Source organism: Pavona decussata, unplaced genomic scaffold (assembly GCF_977016875.1).
Source record: "Pavona decussata unplaced genomic scaffold, jaPavDecu1.1 SCAFFOLD_366, whole genome shotgun sequence".
Taxonomy (NCBI): domain Eukaryota; kingdom Metazoa; phylum Cnidaria; class Anthozoa; order Scleractinia; family Agariciidae; genus Pavona; species Pavona decussata.
Genome location: NW_028145742.1, coordinates 3,315,465 through 3,337,271, shown reverse-complemented (window position 1 = coordinate 3,337,271; position 21,807 = coordinate 3,315,465). Strand labels below are relative to the sequence as shown.

Sequence of the window (21,807 nt, the reverse complement as noted above, 5' to 3'; positions counted from 1 at the left end):
GTTTCTTGTATCAGTAGTATTCAAATTCATTATTTTAAGGGGGTACTGGTCATGTTACTTCTTAGTATTAGTGCAAGGGGCAAAATTTTGTCTCCAGTTGATAAGAAATTCTTAAATGGGATAGTGTATTATGCTCCATAGTAGATTTACTCTCAGTACTATACTGTTTCAGGCTCAGCTGACAGGTCTGTCTGGGCTCAACGAGTCAGTCATTGCCACAAACAACAACATCACTGAATTAGAAAATCAAGTGAGAGATGCTATAAATATGTCTAAAAGCATTAAAGATAAAGTTGTCATCCAAGAACGACGACATGAGCAGATTGTTAAAGAGCTAGACACGGAAGTGAAGCGACATTTGGATGATATTGACAAAATGCTTGCCAGGGCAAACACTCTTTTGAGGTACACCTCCCTTATCATGAAATTTGATGGCGAGACAACCAGCAAACCAGTACTCCCTGCTGCTCTACAGAAAGACACCAGATCTTTTGCCACCCTTATGTACATAAAGCCAGCTGAGCCTAATGGATTGGTTATGTTTATGGGTGATGTTGGCAACTCAGGGAATAATCGTCCGAAGCGGCAATCACAACAGGCAGACTTTGCAGCTTTGGAGCTCAAAGCGACCACACCAATTCTAAAGATGTGTACGGAAGGGATTTGTAATACCTTTGAATCCAGCAAAAATATCTCCACTAATGGCAAAGTCTGGTATAAAGTTGACTTTGACGTGTAAGTTTCGTTGTTTTCTAGTAAACGCTCCCTTAATATTCCTAGAAATAATACTTCCTTAGCAGAAAATGTTTCATTCCAGGCCTGTATAGTGTTATAGCTCACCGCTAAATTTTCTGAGTGATTGGTTTAAACTGATCATGTGATGTCCTAGACTGATCACATGATGAGACAGTGTTCATTCTTAGGGAAAGTCTGTAAACACAGTGGCAATTAAGCGACAAGGCCCACAAGGATAGTACTTGTCTGTGAAGAAAACCTTTCGTTGATCCTGATCTTTTGCTGCCATTGGAAGACCTTCAGTCTCCTTTTTCAGCTTCCCTCTCTTTTTTCAGCCATTCCTGAAATTGTCCAAAAAGTAATAAAACCAACAGAAGAACACTAAAATCTTAAACCAGTTAAAAACGTAAAAGTTACTGTACGAAAAACAATGTTTTCTTTTCTTTTTTGAAATGAGAATTTCCATTTTCTGTAAAACCTAGTTGTGAAACAATGATTGCCACAGTAACACCAAATCCAATCAACAGTGACCTGCCAACATCAAATTGTTCCCAGATGAAGTTCTGAAAAAGTTACAACATTTCACGCTGTTTGCTCAAATTTTGTGAAAGTTATTAACGTTGAAAGTCGGTGCGGGCATGGCCCCCATTCTAGATAGGGTTAATGGAGCTTGACGTTATGCACACATGATCAACCTGTTTGTACACCTTTGCTTTACAGGACTGGAAATGAAGTTAGCCTTTCAATGAAGAATTATGTTGCTAACAAAGAAGAGACAGCTGTCAGTATTCAGGAAAATCTTGGAATGGTGAACCCCAAACTGTCCTTTAATGAGAACAGTGAGCTCCTTCTTGGTGGCGCTCCCATGACAGCAAGATTACCACCTGAAGTTTCTACTGTTAATTATACAGGATGTATTGATGGTGTCCAAGTTAATCATCACTTTATTGGAACTTGGAATTCAGAATTAAGCTGGCCTCTCACTGTAAGTAGAGCCCATATACATCAGTCAGTAACCCATTACTGTAATGTGAGAGGACTGCTCGGGAGATAAGTATGACATGGCAACTAGGAATTTGTAGCTAGAAAAATCTTCGCAAATACGATCATAGCTGTGCACTTAAAAACTTCCTGAGAACGATTTAACGAGAATTGATAGTCCGTAGAAAGGCCATATTTTTATTCATTTTTTTTTTCTAAGTTTGTATGTAACCATAGCGTGATTCACCAAGTTGTTCTCGTCTAGGCATAGCTTGGAGTATCTCATCCCACTCAATCAGCCGATTATCAATAGCTACTTCGGTCATTAAAACTATTGATTTCGCACCCTGGTCCTTCATGGGTAGTTTGGGGTCGCACAAGGGTGAATTTAATGTTACCGTATATCTTTAGAGGTGTCTCGCGTCCAAGCGATGTAGCGGGTACGCTTTAAACTGGAGATATCTAAACCCCTCTATCAAACTTTAGCATACCTCAGTGACCGAATATCGCGTAACGCGCAATCTGATTGGCTACACAGATGCCGTCTATCGATCGAAAGACGGCAGTTTGTGAAAGCGCGTGCGATTTAGTATGCATCATTGCACAAATATATCAAAATTTATGAAATAAAAAGATTTTTTTGCTTCATACATCCAACACTGAGGTATGCTAAAACAATTAGACGGCTCGCTCTCGGTTTCTATCGTCTTTGATAGTTGGCTCGGGGCTTCGCCCCTCGCCAACTATCAGCCGATAGAAACCTCGAGCTCGCCGTCTAATTGTTAAATACCAAGAATTTCGAAATAAAATGAATTGTCGAATTTTTAGCGCTGTTTTCTCGAATCAATTTTTTCACTTGAAGGGGACACTTTCAAGAACTGAAACTCAAAGGGAATTTGTTCGCTTGCGCTTCAAATTTGAACAATACCTAGTTCAACATATAAATAACAAAAACGTGTCTGCGAAGTTTTTCTTTCAAAATATTTTTTATCTGAGAACGAGTTTTGTACGATCACTCCACATTTTGTTTAATCCTTTTTCGAAAATGTTCTGTAACTTTTCACTGCGATTGAATATGGCAAACTGCAGACACGTTTTTTTTAGCGCTTTGGGTCCGAAAACTGAGGAGCAAATTAAATCAGCGAAAAGCAAAATTCACGTTGACTTGTAGCTTTCAAAAGGTGATTCGGACGCTCGCATTTAGAGGTCGTGAAAAATTCGACAATTTATTTTATTTCAAAATTGTTGGTACAGTTTAATATCCAGCTCTATAAGCTTTAATTAATTTTGATATAGGGGTTTAGGTATCTACAGTTTAAACCGGACGCACTACATCGCTTGGACTCTAGACACCTCTAAAGGTATACGGTAACTTTAATCTTCACATTTAAGCCAGGACTAATTTACTCATGACCTTATTCTAGCACTATCATGTCCCTCGTCACTAAGCTTAACAAGGCGTGAACTTCTAAACAAACGACAAAATGTCAACAGAACTGTTTGTAATCCAGTAACAACCAACATCATATCTGTGCTCTTTGCATCAACATAGGCTACTTCAGGACCGCAATCAGTGGCTGGAGTTCAGTTGAGAACACGGCCAAAGAGGCGATAAAGTGCTGCCCTATGAGCTAGCCAGCCAGTGCTACAGGGTTGATTTCTCTTGCATGATTATTTTTCTTTCAGCTTGCCAAACCTGTAGACGATAGTTACTGTTTGTCACGAACTGGGGAAGCACAGTTTGCACCACCGCAAGATAAAGAATCAAGAACGTTTTTTGGAACAGGATACCTCAAGTCTGGTCAATATGAAAATGATCCCATGACTGAGATGGATTTTAAATTCAAAACGAGCTCATCAAATGGCATATTGGCCATTGAAATTGATGACGACCATCCTTCTCTGTTTCAAGCCGTGGAACTGTCTGATGGATATCTGAGGTTTTCATACGATATGGGTTGTGGCTTCAAGAGTATTCGCTCTAAAAAGCTCTATGATACAGGTGAAGAAATTTTAGTACAGAAGAGGGCTCCAACCGATTTCAGTTATACATTGACAATCACCGACACTTCTGATCGTTCCGTTGAAGAAATTGCTAAAAACACGATGTACTGTGATGCAGGGAGACCCAAATATCTGACTGCTGAATATGTTTACTGGGGAGGCATCGAAAACAGAAGCAGAATTCCTGAGAATGTGTAAGTAATTTCTATTTGTGATTTTACATTATAAATATGTCGATGAATTGTGTAAAAATAGAAAACTGCCTGATCCTTGAGTGAGGTTTTCACTCCTGAACCTGACATATTATTATGCTAAACCAGAATTAGTGTCAACTGATCAGATTTTAACGTTCAAAGATTCTTTTCTAACATTTATCCCTTTGAGTTCGAATTCTAAATTAATGTGGTACTTGAATTTAGCAGTAAAAAGCTCTCATTAACAAGAGATTGACACAATCGGTTTAAAGTTAACTTGTAGTTTGACCTGTGTTCCTCAGCCACTAAAATGCGTCATTTATAAGTTGTTTTGAATTTGCCATGCACCATGTTTTCAGTGTGTTTTCCATTATTATTAGTAGTGTTTTTCAGTGTTGGTTTTTGGATAAGCCTGGGAGTGAGGCAATAGGCCATTTCCAGGTTACTTTGAGCCTCGTTATGAACGCATGGCTATGTGCGAACTTTCCCATATGAAAATTAGTTTTGTTAGTAAATGAATAAAAGCTATGCGCGATGCCTGGATTTTGTGATGAGGTTCAAAGCAACTCGGAAATGTCTTGTCGCCTTCTTCTTTGGTTACACCACGGGGCATTTGACTGACTTATTTTCCCCGATCCCAGGGAATTTTCCTTTTTTTGTATATGGTAATCCCTAGCGATTGGCTCAAGTGAGAGGCGGGGGGGGGGGGGGGGGAGAAGGGTGGACACCTCTGGACACTAGGCATTCGATTGACGTATTGAACTTCATGTCATAGTGCTTGAAATGCACAGACTATTCCTCACCATCAGTTACTGTGTTAGTGTCTGTGTCCAATCTCTTGTTATTTTCTTTGCCATACAGTGCACAAAAATTTTTTAAAGGATGCTTGTCAGAGATGAAGCTGTATAGCGGCAATATTGTAGTCCAGCCATCACCAGGCTACATTTTTGGATGCCAGCTTAAGGTACCTATAGCTATCAGTGAAGTAGTGTGTGTGTGTGTTGGGAGGGGGGGGGGGGGGGGGAGTTATGAGTAAAGAAACTGTATGGGCAAAGTAAAACAAAACAAACCTGAACAATATATTTTTGTTAGAAATTGTACCTATGTTATATAATTTAGCAATGCAAAACTAAGCGATCCCTAGAATGAAAAAAATTGTACACTATAGACTGCTAAACATGGAATTAACAAGGTTCATCACTTTCAGAATATATTGGTTATTTGCATTGAAATAATTGTGTGGAATTTCATCACATTCTTCTCTTTATTTCTCGTACACACCGTGCTCATTTACAAAACGCTAGCGTTTAACTGGTGATCGGAAACGCCATGAGCACTTTCTTTGTCGTATGACACAGAATTCCATGCTTTAACATCGGAATGTGATGGAAATCTTACTCTGGTCACTAACGAAGCTTTTTCAGTCCAAGTGACATGATAATTGTGAACAAAGAACATAACAGAACATTTGTGGGCCTCACAGTAACCCTGGTCAGTATTTAAAAGGCAGTGTAGATTGGAAGTGCAACAGAAGGGCTAAAATTTCTGTTATGGCCGGGATAAGAACTGAACTCGTTATTTTGTTTTACATTTGCAGCCTGCTTGGAATGTTACATTTCTCAGTGATAGCAGTTATCTTGTCAAGGAGGCTGTCTTCAATAGACGTACCAGAAGACTTGACATCGGTTTGTCTTTCCAAGTGCCCCCTACTACCCGTCATGGACTTTTCTTGCTAGAGTTTCATCAGATGGGGGTATGTCAAAGTGCTTCCAGTATCTGTTTTACAATAACTGTCAAAATTCCGCACGCTGATTGGCTCGTAGCTATTGTCCGTAAGAGTACCGTCAATAAAAATGACGTCAGATGTAACGCACGCGTTTTCTCAATGGCAAATAAAGCTAATTCCGCTCGTTTTTTTTTACATGGTATTGTAAAAAACAAATCCATCCACGGCAGTTTTTTATGGTCTCTACTCTTATAGACAACAAGATGATGCCATAAAATGTTCAAAACTTGGCAGTGAAACCACTCGCCTGCGATTCGTGGTTCCACTTGAGTTTTGAACATTATATGACGTCATTTTATGGCCTATAAGTATAGACCATAGGTATAGTTTCATAAATTGTGCAGCAGTAAGTTTTTTCAACTTTTTTTTCTTGATGTTATCGAAGCTATTAGTTCTTTCATCATCAAAACCTTTCACCCAACAAGACCTTTCCAATGGTATATTTAACAATTATTCCACGAGTGCGCGATGGATATGAGATGATAGATAGCCAACGAGGCGTGTGGCGCGTTGTTGGCTATCTATCATCTCATTTCCAACAAGCGTTGGTGGAGTAATTGTTTTATTTAAAACAATCAAGAAATATTGATAGATCTTGCTGATTTCGCTTGCAAGAACAACCAGAAGACAATTAGCTATTTCTCAGTCATGGTAAGATGGCTCATAGACCATGACCGCTAAGCCAATCAAATCACTGGAATTGCAGTACAGTGATCCAGTTTTTATAGTACGCATTGACACTGAGTCTAGAAAACGGGAGGGATTTTATTGGACCAGGAAGGGGCTAACAACACTCCCTGTAACCATACTACTGAAAAGCAGCTTTATTCAAGTTAGTGATAGTAACCTGTGTTTAATGAATTTCAGAAAGAATTTATTGTTTTGGGCGTGGTTGAAGGCAAGGTGACATTTCAAGTCAATCCTGGAAGTGTGCCACTAACATTACAGACTGACAAGCAATATAATGATGGCAAATGGCATTTCGTTACCGTTCGCAAGGATGGCTTAACGTAAGTGCTATTAAATAGAAGAAATATTTACGCAACTTAAGCAGTTGCGAAAAGAAAGCCTAAAAAAATTCAGGCTTGAACGGGATTCGAACCTATAACCTCTGCGATGCCAGACTGGGTTTTGTTTTGATACTAGCTTTCAGGCTGAAGCGAATTGACTTATGGACGAAGCGAAACGACTTCAGGTAATGCAGCGAATCGACTTCTATTTGCAGCGAAACGACAGGAACCCTTCTTGCTAGTGTCTTGTTCGCTATGAGTTGATAGAGTCCTGGTCTTAATTAATTAATTAGTTTGTCAATGTATTAAGCGCAGAGCACTAACTGGGGACATTTTCCAGATCTAATTGGAATTTGGAAATGTTGGTTTTTGAGGCTAGGGGAAACCCGAGTACCCGGAGAAAAACCTCTCGGAGAAAGAACGAGAACCAACAGCAAATTCAACCCACATATGACACCGAGTCCGGGCATTGAACCCGGGCCGAGTTACTGAGTGGCGAGTGCTCTCACCACTGTGCCCTCCCTGCTCCCCTCATGGGGCCCCTGTTTTAATGGTGCACCTTCGTGTTTTACACTATTGTCCACCATCCTGTGAGATGCACTCGTCTCAGACATTTCCTTGCTTTGCTAGCTGCTTGATGTTCTCTTTTCTCATCACCATGTAATTCTTATGAGAAATCCGTCACTCACTAGCATTTGAACATTGTCTTGAGCCATGTTACCTATTTTTTCCCCTAGATTGATGCTTTATGTGGATGATGAGGAAAAAACTGGCGTCTTCCAAGACAAGTCACAGCAGGTTATCCAAACAACACAGGATATGTATCTTGGAGGAATTCCCAAAGATGTCACATTTATGACAAACGATTTCAACTCCGTTATCCTTAATTCCCTGAAAGGTGGATCTATCAGAGACTTGACTTTCGATGACGTGTATGTATAGTTTTCTTTTTCTCTGGATATTGTCTGTTTAAAACGACCTCAATTGCTTTAAGCCACAGTTTAACTTGCGCACGTTAACAGTGAGTAAAATGGTGAACTTCAGGGCACTTAAAATAACCACAGTGGAGTCAATCCTGTGAGAAATAGTTGAATAGTTCTCATTCATTCACCAGGCTTGAAATTTACCATCACCTTTATTTCATGTACCACACGTTCGACATTCAAATCCTAGCAGTATGCAGGATGTCTGTCCCATGAACCTAGTTTAATGGCCTTAGCTCCCACGAATCTCCTGTAGCTCAGTGGTAGAGCATCCGAACTAGTAATCCGCAGAAGGTCTTAGGTTCGACTCCTGATAGGAGCACTCGGATTTCTTTTTTCTGAGTATGCCTGCGTCACTTTCTAGAATAATACATCATTCTCAATGGTTGAATAGTTTATAACCCAGTTGTTCGTTCTTTTGGAGTTGTTAAAACCGATTTATTCACTTTTAACACTGTTTATGTCTTAGACTGTTCAACTTTATGGAGTACAAGGGTAGAAATGCGGTCATATTTGATGGTGAAGATTACTCGGAGCCTACACCCAAGGATCCTTTTATTGAGATAACTCCAACCCGGCCTCCAATCGGTCAGCTAGGTAAGAAAGCCCAACAGTGATCAGCATCAAATTTCTCCTTGCATTTTCAATGCTTATTCAATCCCTGAGGTCATGAGAATTAAGGATATAATCACCCAAGGTGAATTTTCTTGAGTTTTTAATGACTTTTCTCTAGTACTTCTGTAAGAAAAGTATGGGGACAAAATAGGAGAATTTATTCTTTGATATTAGGAGTTAAAGGGTTAAGATGGATGACGGGGTGGAAAATCAGGATCATCAACACAGATTGGAGAAAATAGAAAACAATTGCAGCAAGAAGTATTAAACACCTTTTGATGAACTATTGCGAGAATATTTGTAACACGACGAGGCCAAGTTTTCTTCATTAAATAGATCACATACTGTGTTCATAGTCTAAATGCAACAAGTGAACTTCCTAGGTTAGGGAAAAGAAACTTTGGAGACGGTTAGATTTCAAATTAGCAGTTTCTAAGGCTGTATATATGAAACAATGACAAGACTCCTAACTAGTAAGATGCTGGCCGACTGAAACAGTTGAGCTGATAAGTCCAGGATTGAACGCGGCTAAGAAAATGTGTGGTCAATCGTAAGTTTATAGTATTTCCGTGAGCGTTGGACATCATCAGTTGACACTGTTGCTTCTCTCCACTTGAGGAATAGGTCAGGAAGTTTGTTGTCAGTTTCCAGGCATGCCTCTGCTGACACCAGGATATCAAACACAATGTGCAGTTTAATAATTGTTGTGCGTATAACATAGGACAGACAGCTGTAGTGAACACAGTGACACTACATTCTCGCTACTTCTAACCTGCTTATTTCAAATGTGTCATTTTTTTAGATTCTACAACAAGCAAAGAATTCTCAAGCACTAGTATTCAAACTACAGCCACCCCCAGCACACCTGAAGAGTCGACTACCCCTATCCCCACAACAACACCAGAACCTGTCCCCACCCCTACCCCCACAACACTAGCTCCAGTGTGTCCAATGCCAGAGACACCAGCCCAGCTATTTGGAGTGATGGGATTCGGTCACGACCTTAACAGCCATGCTGCTTATCAAATTGAAGGACCGCTCCTCAAGTTGATTGGTTCGAAGTAAGTCACGTGACTACATAGCTTATGAACAGGCTCAGAAGTGGAGAATAGGGTGAAAAGAAAAATAAGTGAACGGAGTCTTCGCCCTATACTCCACTTGGGAGCCTGTCCACAGGCATACGCTGCTTATGAAACCTCAAGTGAAGCACAAGTGAAGGGGATGCAACGTAGAACTAGGCTTCGTATTGAAAAATTCTCGAAAACTTAGTTATGATTGGTAATGCAAAAAAATTATTTACTCTTTCAAAAGTATAGTTTGAGATTCTTAAGCACTCAGTAGATTTGCCTTTGTCTGGCCCCCAAAAATCTACTCCTGTAAAAAGACACCAACTTAAAAAATGTTTGTTTAAAATAAAACGCTCTCCGCTAAACGTTTACTACGCTGAACCTACGTGACACCTTCAAGCTGAAGATGAATGAAAAGTCGAAAACGTTAGGTGTGTCCTTTTTAAGAACATTTTTAGTAGCAGTAGCAGTATTCATATTCAATTAGCAGTAGTTTATTGTTGCCTGTTTTCCCAGGACTAAATTGAGCTTTGAATTCCGTGCCTCCAATCCAAATGGCATTATGTTATACACTGCCAATGACAACCAGGCGGACTTTATAGAGTGTCATTTAGAAGATGGTAAAGTGTCGTGTAGCTTCAGTGCTGGTGGTGGTATCTTGAAGCTGTTCTCTGCTCAAGCATCCTACAGCGACGGCAATTGGCACACAGTAAGTTAATAGTAAATAATCAGCCTGGGCTCAATTCATTCAGTACAAACGATATTTTGCCAATGTCGGCCGACAAGTTACAGTGGTGAGACAAAGCTTGGATACACGGGATCAACAATGTGTGAGAGAGGGGCGGGGGTTAGGGGAACAGTAGAGTTACTCTAGCGAATAGAGAAGTCGAGTTACCCCAAGACTTTTATCCGTGATTGTAGTTCAGTGAAGGTAAAATTCTCCACTAGCATTTATAGAGGCGAACACGCGGTCGAGAAAGGCAACGAAGTTATGAATAAACATTTTTAAGCTGCTTTCTCTAAAGTTCTGCCAGAAGTGTAGGAGATACACAGAAGAAGATTCCATAACACAAAACCGCTGCAAAATTAAACCCGTGATTGGTCCATCTTAGAGAAGCAATCGTAAGGCTCCTTTCTCACTCTTGCCGGCTAAGCCATATTGAACATAGCGACTGGTAAACCCAGTACTTCAGTCATAGTGTTGATTGCATTGATCGTGTTCTTAGGTGCGGCTTTCGCGGAAAGGAGTCAATGGCACACTTTATGTGGATGACAAAAAAGTGGACTCTGGCGCAGCTAAAGGCACGCCGTCGTTTGTTAACGCTCTTCAGTCGCTGTATATAGGCGGAGTACCAGAGGGATATAACAACAAAAGAGTTCCGGTGAGTGGAGATTTGATCATGCTTAGTGGGGAAGGCAGAGATTAATCTCTCTTCATTTCAGTTAGAGGTGAAGTTACAAGGGAAAGAGGGAATTCTTTTCTGGGTGAGGTGAAAATTTCGTGAATTGTTTTCTGTTTTCGTAATTACGAAATAGAAATTCTTTATAGACAGCAGTAAATTCCGGTCTTACTCGCAAATGAAAGCAACGGGTTCTTTTTATTGATTTTCCAGGCTGGTTCACGTGTAAGTTTCCCAGGTTGCATCAGGAACGTAACAGTGAATAAAGTGGACATTGGTCCCCCTCCTGCGCCATACAAGTTGCAAGCGTGTTACCAAAATAGCCCCGAGGCTGGAGTCAGCTTTGAAAACGGAGGAGGCTACCTCAAAGTTGGTGAGTTTGCCGGTTAAAAACTATCTACAAGTACTGTGCACACCGGAGTCGTGTATTTTATAACACGTGCTTATCTACAGAAGTCTGTTGATTATCGTCGTAGACGTATCGAAAGGAATCAGACACACGATAACGCAATTGTACTATTATGAGTTCTTTTGAAACTGAACTTTTTTGTTTAGCTCATTCCTGGGAAATTTATCCAATGGACGAGTCTTTTCGCCAGTTTTGAATTCCCTTAAAGGTTTCCAAGCACTGATTGCTTTTGCAGATTTCTTAACATAGTGCGAAATCTAGAACAAGTCACAGGCACACCAGGATTTTCATTTCAGTTGCTTCCATGCATTTCCTTCCTCAGGGGAATCGTATACTGTGGGACAGACAGAGGATATTTTACTGGAAATCAAACCAACTTCACATACTGGACTTCTGTTATCGTCTTCAAATAAAAAGGGAGACTACATTGTGCTAGAAATGATCCGTGGCGATGTGAGTAGCATGACATGATAACCATGAGCCCGTTCCTCGGAGCGTACAGCTCCTATACTAACCGTTTGCTTCGGTGTTTTCACAGATCGGTCTATTTTTAGATACGCATGGGAATACCATTTCCCGCGAAAATTTAAATTCTGGTTCACATCAGAATTATGCAAAGCATGAGATTGGTCAGTAAGACTTCCGTGGGAGACTGGATTTGTGGAAACTTCAATCTAAAAATAAATAAAAACGCGGTTACACGAGTCTATAGGAGTTGTGCTCTCTGGGTAATGGGCTCTTGATGATAACCGATAAAGAGCAAATGTGTTCCAAGATGTTGGGTATATTTGAGCCCTTCCCATTTCGCAACATTGGGGAATTCTTTATACCCAAACTTTTTAAACAGTAACAGAAACCACACATACAAAAATGGTTTTTTTGATCAAAACGAAAGTTAACAAACTCTAACATGGGAAATACTGATATTGGATCCTTGAAGTACCGTTGTCTCGTGTCGTTGTCCCAAGAAGTAGACGCCCTCGGGAATCACTTTTACCCACAAATCTTTGGCTGCTTAGCAAGTATTTCCGTGGGCTTTTGTGTGCTTTTTCGCTGTTTGAACGCGCGCCGGAAATTGGGATGAAAGCGAAAAAACAAAAAAAGAAAAAATGAGGAGGGAAAAGGGGGAGTGAAGAGGAAAAACCCTAACGGAAGCGCTTGATACCCTGGCTAGCACAAATCGTGCATACGCAGCTGTTTCATTTGTACGGATTTTTTGAAGTGAATTCACGACAACCAATAATGCCTCCCCCTACAAACACCCCTCCCCTCCCCCCCCCCCACCTTACATAAGTACCTTTCAGCAGTCCGTCTAAAAATTTTACAATACTCTTGTAATGTTATGTGAAAGGGTCCTGAGACTCTCATGTTTTAACCTGACGCTAATATTCGTGGATGAAAATCGTTATTTGAAAGTTCGTTAACCGTTAACAGTGCGCAAGGCTTCGGCTAAGTTTCGTCCACCATCGTGTTTGTCATTACCAATAGTATTCCAATGTTATTGTTGTAATCCTCTTTGTAGATCATCTTCCGTGCAGAGAATGGCGGTGGTGAGCTTGTAGTAACACATTCTGCCGAGGATCCACTCGAGTTTTGCGATGGAAAGTGGCACAAGATCCAGGCGTGGAAAGAGAACAATATTGTGAGGCTACAAGTTGACGATGGACCCGTGCTTGAGGGAGGTGGGAAAGGTTCCCAGACTAGTGCTGATATCTACAATGATCTGTACGCTGGAGGGCTGCCAGGTACGATGAAATAACTACTCCTCACATTATAACACAATACAATACTTAACTTACGGAGGATTATACAGAGCTCTACATGACAGACAGTTTAAAACTTATTATTACTATACAAAACTTAATGCAGTAATCTTACATTCTTGCAAAGATTATGGAGTTGTTTGGCGCCCGTCCTTGAAAACCCCCATTTTTATGGTATTCTTTGTAAATACAAACGCGGTGTCGGAAATTGTTCATGTTTGCACTTGCATGCCGCACCGGTTGTTCACTCTGAGAAAATTAACAGTTTGGTTGGATGTTGATGTTGCGAGCATTGTCGTTGTATTTCTTACCACAATATTGTTTTGTTTCGCAGCTGGCGTGGAGGGTAAAGGTGTGACGGCCACTAAAGAATACACAGGCTGCATGCGTAACCTGGTGTCGAAAAATCCAGGCGGCAGTGCTCAGGCAGTGTCACTGGTCAATCCGCTCATGATGGCTGGTAATGTGTACTTGGGAGGATGTCCTTACTACACCTCATAGACTACCGCACTGTTACCGAAGAAGTAAAAATGTGACGGATGCTTTTTAGTTATTCTGTAATAAGTTTTTACACATTGTAGTTTTCTACCGCTCTAAAGCTAAGTAAATGAAATGCAGTTTGAACAGGTGTCAAGCTAGTTTGGTCTTGACTGTTTTTGTTGTGTCCAGATTACGTTCATTACGCATGTGATTGCCTCGCGCGCGCTGGAAAGAAAATACTCGCGCGTAACCGCACGCGTGAAGCACCCACAATGAATGGAGGACACCAGCAAGTGCGGATCAACTTGTGCGTACTAAGTGTGATTCACACATTAGACTGCTAATTCCCGCAGTTCCCAACCTCCCTCCCCCTAGGCAAAAGTGGGGCGTTAGTCTGGCGTAACAAGTGCAAATATTTTGCCGTTGTTCTTCGTACCGCCTTATTTTTTCCACTCTGTTAATAGTCGGCTGCCACAAGGAAACCGTACCCCGCAGACTTGCTATACCACCGGAAAGAGATTTTCACTGTTCTTTACTAATGGAAAACGAGGTTTCTTTTGTTTTAATATTTTATTTTTGTAGCATTCTAATATACAATAAATCTTTAGCTTTCTTCACAGAGAAGGGTCACAAAAATAGACCAGTGAGTAAAACACTCTACAAGATTATGTACAAATCCTTTTTCCTTCCCCCCTCCCCTCTGAACAAAATAACTATATCAAAGTCAACTTGCAGTGCTTACATTACAAACATTTCATAACTTAACTGAGAGTGACATCAACAAATAACTCTGAAATAATTAAACGCTGATAAATTTGTGACTAGACGCAACTAACTACATATAGCTCCCTTAACAATTAAAATTAAATAAATGGTTAATAATGCCTACTAGCTGAATTGTTAAATTATTGTTGGTAACCCAGTATTAATAAAATAAAATAAAATAAAGAGAAAAATAAATTGTATCCATGATCAGGAGTTGTCAAAATTTTGCAAACTGACATCAACTTGTATTATTTCATAGAACATAGAAAAATGTTTCCTTATTTACAATTTGATGTTACTACAATAATTCGTTCGCTAATGACAAAACTTTAATTTATCTGAAACTCTTGTTAGTGGAATAGATCTGTTTTGGTGCAAAAATTATATTAAGGCAGCGGTGGCTCAATGAATGTTTGCCAAATGTTATGTTGCAAAGCACCAAATCATTATACACTGTATTAATTCTGTTCACTATTAATTTTTAATAAATAGCTTTAATTCCCTAGAGCTAAAGTTCACCTAGCAATAAAATCAAACTCCTCTAAAAGGTACAACAATTTAAAGCCCATAGCTTTGGCTACCAGACTTTAGACTGCAGGGCTTGTAGAGAACTCTTTGATATTGTTCCATGTGTTTGTGCGTAGCTTTCATAAGGTGACCGCATCAAAGCTGGGTTTGGTATCGGTTTCCTTGCAGGTCTGTGCATTGCTTTAGCTGAAGGAGGCCTTTGAGCTGGAACCTGCAAATAATCATTCTTAAATTTAGAAATGACGGCAACACAACATTTTATCACTGAAAATTGCAAGCATGATATTCACACAACAGTTTAAGTTCTTTTGTCCAGAGGCTATCAGAGTAGATAACTCACCATGCGTGCACTGGTGACTTGAAGAAGTCTGTCTGCGCTGTTACTGCGAGTTATTATTGTGTTCTTGGGCTTCACCTGGGCAGAGATGGGTCTTGTGCGGCCAGCAGCAGGATTTGCTCTAGGTGGTGACATAACCTGTAAAAACAAAACTTTTACATTATTTAAAATTATCACTGTTCAAAGATACAATTGGCTGATTGAACATTAGTACCAATAGTGTCCCAATGATGCTTGCTAGATACTGTCAAATATAGATGGCTTTATCCTTTCAGATTCCCAGTATGAAATCAACAGAGTTTCAGTAAGGTAATTTGGCCACTATAACTCAGAGAATCGACTGCTGACATTTCAACCGTTAGCCCTTTGTCATTCTGTAAACACTATTGATAAAAACAAACATCCATTTCTTCTAATCCCCACTGATGCAGCACCACTGACAGTTTGTTTACAACCTAACCCTCTTGCCTTGAGCTAAAATAGGTATTTTCCAGGTTCAACACCACCCAGAATGGACTCTCTTTGCAATATTCTTTGGCTTCTATTATAATATCACAGCTGAACTCCCACCCAGGCAACCTGCTAGGAGCAGGACTGATAGTCCAAATTATTGAGAATAAGATGAAAGTCACTGACAACTCAGTGTCCATTTACTGAAGAATGGTATTCCTATGACATACACCCACAAAATGCTACTTACGCTGTCATTTTCCAAACTATGTCTTCTGACCATACTTTTTCCAGCAGAAGGTGATCGTTGGTGCTGAATCTTTGTAGTTCTACCAAATGCAACTGTCACACCGTCACTTTTATTCACTGAGGACTTGACTGGTGAGCTATGCACATGCTGGTTGGCCTGTGCATTGATTGGTGATGTGTGTGGGTAGTTCTCAACTTGCTTCAGTGGTTGGTGTTCCTGTTGTCTTGCTTGTTCAACAGCCTGTGCTTGTTTCTGCCTGTGATCCTGAAGGAAAATCTCCCTTCTCTGTCTTCTAATGTTAGTTTTCTTCTGGATGATGCTCTATATACAAAAGAATGCACAATATTAAAAAAACAGTAGGCCATGTTTGCATTATCACAATTTACATAAAATAGTAACTGCAGCATTGAGACTTGAGCAGGAAATGTTTGAAATATTTCAATTTCCATTTTGGCCTGCCCTGTAAGCTGGTTTCTATTCAACCATGACCATGACCTATTCTGGTAAAATTAATGTTTCTTTTCATGATAGAAAGACATTCTGGAGTATGCTTTGAAGAAATAGGTGAGGGAATATACATTGACAAAACTGAATAATTGAACTTAGAACCGTAAAACAAATGGGCTTGTAATGCTGGACTGTAATGTTCATTGCAGAGTGACTCAATGCAGCAAGTCATTGGAAGCCCAAATTTAGCTACTAATGGATGGTACTTGCATCCACTCATTCGAAGTAACTTCATGAATGTGTTGATAGTATAATCTTGTGTCAACTGTACCCACCTCATAAAGTTTTACTCGATACTCTTCTACACTCAACTGAACATCATCATCCAGTGCAGGAATCACATCATAATCCATTGAAGGCTCTTCATCAGGGTTGTGGAACCTTGCTACAAATGGATGACTTAGAGCCTGCTCTGCTGTCAGTCGCTTATCAGGGTTAAACTGAAGTAACTTCTTCAAGAGATCTATGCCGTCCGGTGGCGCATTAGGTATGATCTCTTCAAGGCTTTTCTTGGGTTTTAATGCCATTCTGTCCAGCACTGATGAACTGTACTGTGACTTGATACTGTCTATGTCTAATGATGAGAAAATGAAAAGAAAAGCTTAATGATGCAACTGATCACAATCAAACCATGCCTTTGGCATGAAACTGCCCCTTGAAACTGTAATAAAAATCAGTTAATTAATATTATTAAGATTCCTTAGCTTACCTTGTCTTGATGGAGTGGGAATTATTGTCATAATTCTCTCAATCTGATCTAATGTTGATGTGCCTGGGAAAAGTGGTTTTCCTGCAACACAAAGAAAAATGGTTTTGACTAAGGGATGGACATCTAGGGATGGAGGGGTTGTGATCTTTTCAGGGACAATTAAATTGTAAAATACAACAGTTATCTGACATAATTGTATAACTCATAAAAAAGTTCTGTTTTGAATTATTTATGAAGACACACCATGCTGGTTTGTACTTACCTAAAAGCATTTCTCCTAAAATGCATCCCAGTGACCACATATCAACCCCCTTTGTGTACCTGATAACAAAAAAGGAACAGCATAAAAAAACTAAGTATTTATAATGATCTGCAAGAAGCATCATGAAAATATCTTCATCACGACAGTGCATGACTTTTATTTTTTAATGTTAACGATTAATTAGCTTCACCATTATGAACATACAAAACATTAGAGTACAAGTCACAATGACAAAGATATCCCTTAAAGCATGAGACATTATAATTATAACTGGCCCTACGCATGATTGACAGACTCAGCCTCATGTGGGTTGAGTTTCTTGTTGGTTCTCGTCCTTGCTTTGAGAGGTTTTTCTCCGGGTTAACTCCAGTTTTCCCCTCTCCTCAAAAAACCAAAATTTCCAAATTCCAATTCAAGGATTTGATAATCTGGTCATGGAATAATGCACTATAAAAAGTTATGATTGAAAGTTTAATTTACCTTGGAGATGCTAAGAGAATTTCTGGTGCTCTATACCAGCGAGTGGCGACATAATCAGTTAAACTAGGATCACCAGCCTCTTGCGTAATGCTTGTGACTGAACGGGCAAGCCCAAAGTCACAAATCTGCAAAAATAGACAGCAATATATACTCAGACAAGATGACTAACATTATTACAAATAAATTAAACACCCCCAAACTGAGTTGCAATTTTAAATTGAAGGGGTGTGTGGAATAAGGCCCTAAGTGACTTTTGATGTAAGGTCAAATTCTCCTTTTGTTTCACAAGCGAATACAATGAAATTTGGAAGGAGAATCTAGCTATTTATCAGAAGTCACTACGGGCTTTTTTCCAGGCACCCCTTCAATTTTTGAAGACGAAGAAAAAGAAAATAGTAAATATCAAGCCTTGAGAAGCCAAAAATGAACATTGTATGCTTTTTTTTGTTCTGAACCTCCTTGTTTTGTGACTGATCTTCCTGTGATATTTGTTTACTAATTTCGTCACTGAATTTTCTTTTTTAAAATAATTTAACATGTCAACAGTCATGCGCTTTATATCATAAAACAACAAGGGTTCAGCTGGAAGAGAGGAAACCACTCCCAGGAAGTAGGATGTCCTTGCACATTAACCACAGAACTGATTTCACATGGCAACTGATACAACTTGATTAGAAATGGTTTATAGTCAACCCACTGCTTTAAATCTTAAACCAAACCTTCAAATAGTTTATGGAGATGACTTACCTTTACAAAACACTCTGAATCCAGGAGAACATTGCTTGGCTGTAACCAAATAAAAAAAATAAATTTTAAGAAAAATTTTCAACCACAGAACAATGAAATCTAGAACACTTTATAACTACACCATTTGATTGTATGTGTAGAACGAGCCCCAATTCAAAAGTGCCTCTTGTAATCTACAATCATTCCTATAAAAAAGGTATGGAGAGCACTGATACCGTAAAATTCCAAATATACCCCCTACCACACCCCCAATGTAAGCCCACTAAAGCCCTTGGTGCTGGGGAGGCCCTCCCCTGAGGCTCAAACCATTACTTATCTTTTGACCAAAAATGGTAGCCAATAACAAGGAATACACATCCTGAATTGAACTGGTATAGAATTATAGATATATTTCAATTTACAAAATACCTTCTGATCTCGGTGGATTACATTTCCAGAATGCAGGTACATTGCTGCTTTTAATATCTGCAACAGAAATGATTATATTAAGACATATAACCATGATGATGTGAACCACAAAGTAGCTCTCCAAATTGACATCAGAGGCTTCAAGATATTTAGTCATTCATTAACTGTACTGAAAACACAGACAAATACAATTGGTTCGATTGAGGACTGCAATATCCAACAGACATCTGATAAGATGTTGGCATTTTCTATCAACAAAATGAAAGGTTTCCTTTTTACTGAATTTAAGTTTTTGCCCAACTTAAAAAGATTTTTATGGTTTTAAACGCAATAATTAAGAATTTTGTAACACAGTAATTATAATCAAGGGATAAAATAACTTCTACAAAGGTAGGTTGAAGCTGTCATGAAGCTGAGAATATCAAAATAGCCTTTACCATGGGAATTTTATATTTTATTGCGGCCACACTACACAATACCACGAACTCAAGAACAATATCATACTCAACTACGTAACAAAGACTTAATAATAACATTTTATTCTCTGATAATGAGCTGACAAAAAATATGTATATAAAGACAAGTGATTAAAATAAATGTGGTTTGTGAGGTATCGGAATTTCTCTGGTGGGGGGTGGGGGTGGGGAGGTGCCACTCCCAGCAAAGAGGAGAATAAAAAATGTATGTACATAAAACTAAGAAAATTCTAAGATTTTTTAGTATGTTATTAATTTTAATTGAAAGACTGGATACATGAAACCAATACCTGTTCACCTTCCTTGGTAAGGTGGATGGAAAACAGTCCCTGACAAAATAATTCATGCACACATGCAGCAAAATTGCTCACCTGGTACATAATGTATCTTTTGTGTATATCTTTCAGAATGTTGCCTTTCTTTATCACATTATGCAGATCTGTGTCTGTGAAGAATAGCATTAATCCATTACTGATGTTATAAATCTGCTTATTAGGACGTGACAAACATACAATGCTGAATAGTCCAAAATCCTCAGCACACGAAAATGAGAATAAGTTCTCAGTATTTTTCAATGACACTTGTGGAGTTGTAGGAACAAATCAAAACAGGTTCTGTTCTGTTCACAGGTGTTAAATGCATAATTTTGACCACAAAGCTTTCAAGCAACTTGATAAAACGTTAACATTTAAATCCATGAAAAATAAATAACATCACTTAGAAATACTACTGAAAATCGCTTTTATATGGTATTTACTATAGGTAATAATTTTCAAAAGGATAAAATAAAAAGACTTCAATCAGTCCTCCTACATGTATATAAATTTAGAACTTTGAAATAGTATTATTATTCTCTAAAAGTATTGTTGCTAAATTTCTCAAGATCTAAATTCCATAGGAAGACGTCAATTCTATATTGCTTCTTCGCAAGAACATTCTTAGATCGTAGTCACGACTTTTGGGAAGCCGAAGTAAAGCATTGGTTCAGCCACAAATATTTTAGTCAGATAATTCCACATAAGCTTACTTTCTACAGAAAGTGAAATTTTTAATCTTTTTAAACGGCAAGAGAATTGTATGACATAAAATTCACTAAATATATCTGCCTTGCCATCCAAATATACCTACAGACCATACTTGAAAACTTCAAAATTTAGCTGAGAACTGAGAAAGTACTGTACTCAATATTTATACTTCAACATGCAAATCAGCCCGGCAGTGCAAAAGAAAACAGACGCTATGTCGCACCTCGGGGCAAGCTAAGTCGATTTAAATGCAGTACACTTACAAAGGAATATAATGAAATATATCGAAAGATAGATTGGGAAAAATGGGTTCTGATAGCAAGCTTCTTAAACGGAAATAAATGGCGCAATTTTTTAAGGTGGATATAAGAAAACCTGTCTTGTAGCCAAGAAAAATGCAACGATAATAATCTTAATACTTACCCATATATTCAAAAACCAAGTAGATATCCTTATCGTTGTCTGCCTTAATCACATTCTGAAGTTTTATGATGTTTTCGTGGTCTCCAAATTCCTGGAATCAAACATACGGTTCACCGGTGAGATCGAGAAGCGGAAATCAACCATTTTTCGGCAAAATGACGACAGCGGTACGGACATTTGACAATATAAGACTCTTTCCCTCAAAAATATCTAAACGTCACAAAATTGAATGCGACTACATACCTGAAGAAAACAAATCTCCCGGAACGTTCTCTGAAGACAAAAATAAACGAACAACAGTGTAAATGAGTGGCGATGATTCATTCAAATAAGCCTGATATGGCCTCTTAAAAGCTGAGCTTACATCAAGCTTGCATGTTTTCATGATATACCTGAGCATCCGTTTGATTTCTAAAAGCATCGAAAATCTTTTTTACAGCAACAACTTCTCCCGTGCGTCGATCTATGGCTTTCCAGACGATTCCATAAGCCTATAAACAGTAACAAACTCTTAGTCAAATCGAAGAATCCGCCTTATGCAATGGCGCCAACCGCACGAAACATAACGACACGAACAATGAACATACTCCTTTGCCCAGACGCTTCTTGATTTCATATTTCTTGGTGATGTGAGCATCTATTTCAGCACTCATAATTAAAAAAATTGCGAAAGGCTAGAGACTCCTTCACCATGAATTTCGCTAAACTTACTAAACAATGCGGCGTTTTCACTGTGGTTAAAACAGAGTACAATCGAGTCGGTGTTCTGATTGGCTAACGTAAACCGTTTATAATAAATAGTCGTCATGGCACCGAATGGAGGCCAAAGGCTGGCTCGGCTGAAGGGGCCAAGTTGGCGATGACGTCATGACGCTTTTTATGGGTTCCACTTGGGACCGGTACGACGTATGTAACTCCTTTACATGTAATTTATGTCTTTTCTGACGATGAATAAGTATACAATTGCTTTCGGCTGTCATTCGTACATATCAATTATTTTATAGACCCCGCGC

At 39.1% G+C, this 21,807-nt stretch overlaps 2 protein-coding genes across 2 annotated transcripts in view; one reads left to right on the top strand and one right to left on the bottom strand.

Moving 5' to 3' along the window:
* Nucleotides 1-13,571, top strand: part of LOC146452876 (laminin subunit alpha-like) — a 49,687-nt gene extending 36,116 nt beyond the window's left edge. The window contains exons 39-53 of the mRNA XM_085097637.1: nt 173-735; nt 1,456-1,720; nt 3,403-3,914; nt 4,776-4,878; nt 5,512-5,667; nt 6,568-6,710; nt 7,448-7,642; nt 8,163-8,290; nt 9,111-9,369; nt 9,892-10,084; nt 10,602-10,757; nt 10,989-11,148; nt 11,507-11,637; nt 12,707-12,929; nt 13,282-13,571. Of these exons, the coding sequence (XP_084953763.1) occupies nt 173-735; nt 1,456-1,720; nt 3,403-3,914; nt 4,776-4,878; nt 5,512-5,667; nt 6,568-6,710; nt 7,448-7,642; nt 8,163-8,290; nt 9,111-9,369; nt 9,892-10,084; nt 10,602-10,757; nt 10,989-11,148; nt 11,507-11,637; nt 12,707-12,929; nt 13,282-13,448 (3,354 nt within the window). The 3' untranslated portion in view covers nt 13,449-13,571. The remainder of the gene's footprint in view (nt 1-172; nt 736-1,455; nt 1,721-3,402; nt 3,915-4,775; nt 4,879-5,511; nt 5,668-6,567; nt 6,711-7,447; nt 7,643-8,162; nt 8,291-9,110; nt 9,370-9,891; nt 10,085-10,601; nt 10,758-10,988; nt 11,149-11,506; nt 11,638-12,706; nt 12,930-13,281) is intronic.
* Nucleotides 13,572-13,978: 407 nt separating this feature from the next.
* LOC146452875 (extracellular signal-regulated kinase 2-like) lies at nt 13,979-21,561 on the bottom strand. The gene is made up of 14 exons (XM_085097639.1): nt 21,382-21,561; nt 21,187-21,285; nt 21,038-21,067; nt 20,795-20,885; nt 19,718-19,791; nt 18,871-18,927; nt 18,463-18,501; nt 17,716-17,840; nt 17,236-17,294; nt 16,974-17,054; nt 16,540-16,838; nt 15,758-16,078; nt 15,061-15,195; nt 13,979-14,931 (listed from the first exon to the last, which is right to left on the bottom strand). The coding sequence occupies exons 1-14, from the start codon at nt 21,445-21,447 to the stop codon at nt 14,770-14,772; spliced, it is 1,638 nt and encodes a 545-aa protein (XP_084953765.1). The 5' UTR covers nt 21,448-21,561; the 3' UTR covers nt 13,979-14,769.
* Between the last annotated feature and the right edge of the window lie 246 nt (nt 21,562-21,807).